The 7,207-nt window shown below is 39.1% G+C and overlaps 1 protein-coding gene across 1 annotated transcript; it reads right to left on the reverse strand.

The window, feature by feature from the left end:
• Nucleotides 1–1,099: 1,099 nt before the first annotated feature.
• LOC112832681 (malate dehydrogenase, mitochondrial-like) lies at nt 1,100–2,382 on the reverse strand. Its single transcript, XM_025883446.2, has one exon. It carries the CDS (start codon nt 1,982–1,984, stop codon nt 1,289–1,291), a length of 696 nt encoding a protein of 231 aa, XP_025739231.1. The 5' UTR covers nt 1,985–2,382; the 3' UTR covers nt 1,100–1,288.
• Nucleotides 2,383–7,207: the final 4,825 nt, after the last annotated feature.

Genomic DNA, 7,207 nt, shown 5'->3' on the forward strand with positions numbered 1-7,207 from the left:
AGAAAATGCCATTCCAACTCTACTTAAATAATCACTACATCTGGAATCCAGCAGGACAGTCCTAGGTTCCATAACTAAAAACTTAACTGTCTGTCTAAGATCATCCAGGGTGGATAGGCCAAACCTAGTTTTATACACTATGCTTTATAACTCATTGAATGACTTAGAAGTAGAACTTAGGGATGCTAATTGTCATCCTATGCTTGTCAAACTGTTTCCTAGATAGTATAGCCTTTTTCCATCAGTGAAAAGGAACTACCAATAAGCCATTGCACCAAAGACTATGATGGAACATATTACATAATAATTTCCAAGTTTTAAGGCAACTCATTAAACTCATTTGCTACAAAAAAGAAAAATAAGAAGTATTAAAGAGGAGGATTGAAGTGTTAAAAATTTATCATATTTAATATTCCTACCACCCTGTGTTCTCATATCTCTCTGAGGATACTTTACTCAAATTAGGTGATTTTAATAAAGCAAATGACATCTTGTCAGTAAAAGTAATATTTTTATGAATATTTATGTAGTTTCCAGTGGAATCCTTTGTTCATTTTAGGAGATTTAATGGCCCTTATGACTAATTAATTCCTTTCTTGGAAAGTTCCTTCTATTAAAAAGTATCAGTTTCCTCTACTGGTCTGAGTTAAAGTTATTTCTTAATTTCTTCAAGGGGATTTGACAAAATTATACATCTTAAAAAACAATTAGCCTCAATTTTTAGTACATATTTAACCTTTAAAATTTCTTTCCGTTTTTATCATATTTTAAATATTTGCTTCTAATAACATCCAATGCTATTAAGTCTGTTGGAAGTTCCAGAGACTGAGCAATGATAAAAGAAGAAAAACAAAGAGCAAACAAGATATCAAATGAAATTGAGATTATCCACAATTGAGTTATCCACCTTTTTGGATAATCTGAGTCAGTTTCAGATTTTTTCACCACTCTGTTCAAGGCACTTCTAGATTACCAGAACACCGTATCTGACTACCATACAATATGTGGCATGGCAAGCACATATGTATGTACACTAAATGCCCATTACTGTGTGTCCATGAGAGAATTTCCACACTAATCATAAATCTTTTTTTTTTTTTTTTTGAAAAAGAAAATCAAAGCCTGCTTTTATTGATGCGCCCACAGACAGACCGGTGATTTGGAAGGGATGGCGACGCTAACACAACACTTGTGGTTAACACAACTCAAAACACAGGGGGCAGGAGATGCCTTTACAGGGACATGATGCCTTCGTAAGTTAGGGAAGCGGACTCGCTGGCTGCCCCTCTCATTTCATGTTCTTCACAAACTCCTCTCCCTTCTTGATGGAGGCCTTCAGCTCGGGGATGGCTTCGGCGATCATCTTCTCTTCGAAAGAGGAGGTCTTGCTGATGCCTAGATTTTTCTCAATGCCCTTTTTCCCCAGCATTAACGGGGTGGAGAAACAGGCACTGTCTGCTTCTTGGGACTTAACGAAGGAATACTCCACAACTCCTTCCTTTCCGTTCATCGCATCCACAAGGGAGAAGACAAACCGGGCTCCAGCGTACGCCATGGACAGGGTGGCCAAGCCTGCTCCAGCTTTGGCCTTCACCACCTCTGTGCCGGCCTCCTGCATCCGCCCAGTGATGGTTGTTAGCTGGTCCTGGGGAAGGTCCACCTTGGGAGTGCACTGGGAGATCAGGGGGATGATGGTCTTCCCAGCATGGCCGCCAATGACAGGAACGTTGACTCGAGCAGGATCCAAACCCTTCAGTTCCGCAATGAAAGTGTTGGCTCTGACAATGTCCAGCGTCGTCACCCCAAAGATTTTATTGGGGTTGTAGACTCCGTGTTTCTTGAAAACTTCCGTTGCGACTGGGATGGGGGAGTTCACCGGATTGGAAATGAAGCAGATCATGGCCTCGGGGCAGTGCTGGGCGCAGGCAGCAGAGAGGGTGGCCACAATGGAGGCGTTGGTGTTGAACAGGTCATCCTGGGTCATGCCTAGTTTTCTCGGGACTCCTGCTGGAATAACCACCACATCGCAGCCTTTCAGGCAATCCGGCAGCTGCTCAGGTCCGAGGTAGCCTTTCACGGTTGCTCTGGTCTCGATGTGGCTCAGATCGGCGGCCACTCCGGGCGTATGAGCAATATCTTAGACGGTCAGGCGGCTCACGAAGGGACTGTTCTTGAGGAGAAGCGCAAGAGGCTGCCCGATTCCTCCGGAAGCCCCTAGCACGGCTACTTTCTCATTGTTCTGGGCGGAGGTGCTGAAGCTGCGGCGGCGAACGGCGCCGGCAGGGCGGGCAAGGGCGGAGAACATAGTTGAAGCTGGCGGGGAGCAGAACGGCAGGAGGAGGCGCAGACGGCTGGCAAGTGACACCAACGACCTCCACACCGTACGGGCCACACTAATCAGAAATCTTGTTTGGAATATCTGTAATTTGTTACATTTACTCCTAAGTGAGTGAGGTACATATTTAATATATAGTAAGTGTTCTTTTTTTCAATTTAGATTTAAAGTTTAATGGGGAATGTCTATAAGGATGAGTCAATTTATTATATATTTGTTAGTTATTCTGTGGAAGAGGGAAATGGTTGAGTTGATGTCTCAAACTTCTTTTCATTACCAATATTGTGTTAATAGCCATTGGCAGATATGTTGGCTCCTAATGTAGAAATATTTAGAGAAATAGTGATCAAGTCACATTCCAGTGACTGGATTAGCAAAGTTCAGGGTGAATGGTGGAAAGACACGTGGTGGAAACTCAGGCTTTCCTCTTCTCTCATGAGCCACTTCATCTGGGCCCCGTTTGCTTGTGGGAGTGCCTGAGGGATCCAACCTCAAAATTTCTCTAGCTAGAGTCAATCTGTAGGTGATCCTGTCCAGGACTATGGTTGCAAAGATTATCTGTAGTACTTGAATGGCATGAATTTCCACATACATTTCCAGTACAAACCATCCCCTGATAATCAGGCTCAGATACCCAACACATTCTGTGGCATCTCCACTTCGTTGTTAAATAGGCATCTTAAAGTTAACATATGTAAAATGCTTCCCCCAAAACTCATCCTCTCCCAGTATTTCCCATCTCAAAAAATAGGTACTACCCAGTTATTCAGCACCAAAAGAGTCATCATTATGTCTCCTCTATCAGACCATCCTTGCCACTCCTGACCTTCTCAGTGCTACTATCACAGCCTCTGCTAACACCATCTTTTGCCCGAACCACTGCATCATCCAAATGATTGGTCTCCCTACTTTCTCTTTTGTAGTCCTCATGCTACAATACACACTATACGGATTACTAGTAATCCTTTTATTTTTTTAAATTTTTAAATTTATTTTATTTTATTTTATTTAGCGGGGAGAGAGAGAGAGAGAGTAGGGGAGGGGCAGAAGGAGGAGAGAGAATCATAAGCAGGCTGGATCCAGGCTTAGCGAAGAGCCCATCACTGGGCTCAATATCACAACCCTGAGATCATGACCTGAGCCTAAATCAAGAGTCAGACACTTAACCTACTGAGCCACCCAGATGCCCCACTAGTAATCCTTTTAAAATTTAAATCTGGGAGGGCACCTGGGTGGCTCAGTCAGTTGAGCATCCAACTCCTGATTTAGGTTCAGGCCATGATCTCAGTCCTGAGATTGAGCCCCCTGCCTGGCTCCACAATCAGTGTGGAGTCCCTTGAGATTTTTTCTCTCCCTCTGCCTCTGCCCATCCCTCCTGCTCGTGCACATGTGTCCACTCCCTCTCTCAAAAGAAATCAATAAAATCTTTAAAAAAATTAAATTTGGTCATGTCAACCTCCTGATTTCAAACCTCTTTTAGTTTTCCATAATATTTAGGAAAAAAAAATCCAGTGTCCTCCCCATGGTGATCAAAGTCCTATATAATCTGATTCTCTGCCATTTTTCTCTTATTCACTCCCTTAGACACCCTTGCCCCTTTAAAAAAACATCAACCATCTTCCCAACTTACTGCCTAGAACTCAAGTTTTCATTGCCTAGAATATTTTTCAGCCATCATTTTTCTGCATTTATGTATTTATAAAACATCTTGCTTATTCTTTTCATGCCTAGATTCAATAATCATCTTCTAAGAGAGGCTTCTTTGAAAGCCCAATCTAAAATAGCTTCTTTCTCACCCCGTCCCAAATCTGTCCATCCCCTGCTTTTTCTTTATTGCTCATATTATGTTATAATTTTTTGCTTGCTTAAGTAAAGGCAGTCTATTCCACCATAATTTAAACTCCACAATTTTTTAAAAAAAAATTTAATGGTATTTCACCAATACTTAGAACAATGCCATAGTGGATACTCAGTAATATTTGTTGAGGAAATCAGTGAGGTTCCTCAAAACCCAAACTTCTAATTTAATAACATCCACGTATAACAAATAACGTGAATTATCCAAAACGATCTTGCCTATGAGATATCAGGAACATATTTGATTAACAAGTTTCCTGAGCAAATAAGTTCCAATGAAGATATGTATTCAAAATCTCACTTTTGGCATATGTAATATATCCAAAGGGAGGAGCTGACAAAGAAGACAAATCATGTACATAGCATATAAGAAAGAAATTGGTAAATAGCTAAAGCAGGTACTTTTCAGAGGCAGAAGCTTGGCCAGTCATTTTAAGTTTCATAGTTGTACTGGCAGGGGTATTTTATGGCAGGAAATACTATTTCAGGATACCTGTATTCATTTGTTTTGGTACTATCCTCCCCGAGTAGTGGTTGGATTATGGTTTCTATGAAAACTGCTCATGTTGAGAGACAGTTAATCTCATGAAATTGATTAATGAGAATAAGTTGATAATTTCTATCCCATTTGCTAAAATCATAGTGTATTTTTAGACTGTATCACATGAAGAACCCAGCTGAGTAAAGTTTTTAAAAGGTCCTGATGAATCTAACATGTGTAAATGATCACAGCATTGCCCATGATGTGCATCACACATTCCATTTTTAAGATGTGAAACAGAATCCTGAGAAAGTACAAATGTATAAACATAAGATGTACTTAGTATTAATAGTCCAACCTATTCACATCCTTGGGTCTCTTGTCGATAAGCTGGAAACTGAAATGCTGGACTAATACCAGTGTTCTGAGGACCCAAACTGGGGCTGAAATGCCTGAGGATAGAGATATGAGCTATAGCAGGTGAGGTAAGAATAATCTGACACAGGGCTTTCAGGAGTAAAACTGAAATTACATCCCTGGCCTGAATCTGAAATGGCTGTGGAAGGTACAAGGAAACAAGAAAGAACTAAAAGTCTAAGCAAAACATTAAGAGAAGAGGCCAGAGGCAGAACCTGGAAATGTTTCTTGAGTAATAAGAGAGAATCTGTAAATCTCTGTTAGGGTTGCTGCACGCCTTTCCCATGAGTGGTAAGAGAACTTGTGGACACTGAAATAACTTTGTATACCTCTTCATAAAAATAAAATTGCTTGATCCATAGACTTTAGAAACCAATTTTGAATTAAGAAATCATGACATAAATCTGATCATCTTTGAAATATTATAAGGGAGTGTATATTCTACTTTTCACACAATTTTAATATAACCTAGTAGTTGTCAGCTTTAAGAATGCTTTTTGTCAAAGAGAGAGAGGCAAACCATAAGAGACCCTTAACTATAGAGAACAAACCGAGGGTTAATTGAGGGAGGTAGGTGGGAGATGGGCTAAATGGGTGATGGATATTAGGAGAGCACTTGTGTTGAGCCCTGGGTATTATATGTAAGTGATGAATCAGTAAATTCTACTCCTGAAACCAATATTACACTTTACAATTTAAATAAAAACTTGAAAAAAAAGAATGCCTTTTGTCCTCAGATGGATAAGAAAAATCTACAAAAACCTGTAGCTAACATCATACTTAAATTCCAAGCTTTCCCTCTAAGATTAAGAAAAAAAAAATGGGTGTCCCCCTCACACTCCTTTCAACATCATACTCGAAGTTCTAGCTAATGCAATAAAACAAGAAAAGGAAATGACTATTGTGCAGATAAGGAAGGAAGAAATAAAACTGACTTTGTTTGTATATGACATGATTATCTGTGTAGAAAACCCTAAAAGAATCAACAACAACAAAACCCTCCTGGAACCAATAAGCAACTATAGCAAGGTTGCAGGATATCATCATGCAAATCAATAGCTTTCCTATATACCAGTAATGAATGAGTGGGATTTGAAATTTAAAGTACAATATCATTTGTGGTAGCACCCCCAGAAATGAAATATTTAGGGATAAATCTAACAAAACATGTGCAAGATTTATATAAGAATAATGAAATTCTGGTGAAAAAAATTAAAGAAGAGGTCAACAAATGAAAAGCTATTCCATGTTAATGGATGGGAACATTTACATTGTCATGACATTACTTCTTCCCAACTAGATCTATAGATTCAACACAATCTAAGTCTAAATCCCAGCAAGGCATGTTATGAATATCAACAAACTGATTCTGAGCAAAATGCCAGAATAGCCAAAATAATATTGAAGGAAAAGAACAAAGTCAGAGGACCATCACTAGCCAACATGAAGAATTACCGTAAGCTACAGTAATCAAGACAGTGTGATATTGGTGGAAGAATAAGTAGATCAGTTGGACAGAATAGAAAACCCAGAAATAGAGCCACATTAAGTATAGTCAACTGATCTTTGAGAAAGGAGCAAAGGGCAATACAATTGAGTAAAGATAGTTTTTCCAACAAATGGTAAAGTGGACATCCGCATGCAAAAAGTAGAGACACAGACCTTATGACCTTTACAAAAATTAATTCAAAGTAGACCAGAGAACTAAATATAGAATGCAAAAGTATAAAATTCCTAGAAGATAACATAGAAAATTTAGATGACCTTGGGCAAGGTGATGACTTTTTAGATAAAATACCAAACACACAGTCTATGAAAGACATAACTGATGTACTGGATCTCATTAAAATTAAAAGCTTATGTTCTATGAAAGATAATGTTAAGAGAATGAGAAGACAAGCCACACACTTGGAGAAAATATGTACAAAAGACACATCTAATAAAGTATTCATCCAAAATATACAAAGAACTCTTAAAAATAAAACAAGCCAATTAAAAAATGAGCAAAAGATCTAAAAGAGACACCTCATCAAAGAAGATATACAGATGGCAAATAAGCATATGGAAGAATGCTCTATATCACATGTCATCAGGGAAAGGGAAATTAAGAACAACGA

This window comes from Callorhinus ursinus, unplaced genomic scaffold (assembly GCF_003265705.2).
Source record: "Callorhinus ursinus isolate GAN/ISIS: 27379988/994484 unplaced genomic scaffold, GSC_fseal_2.0 scaffold44, whole genome shotgun sequence".
Lineage (NCBI taxonomy): Eukaryota > Metazoa > Chordata > Mammalia > Carnivora > Otariidae > Callorhinus > Callorhinus ursinus.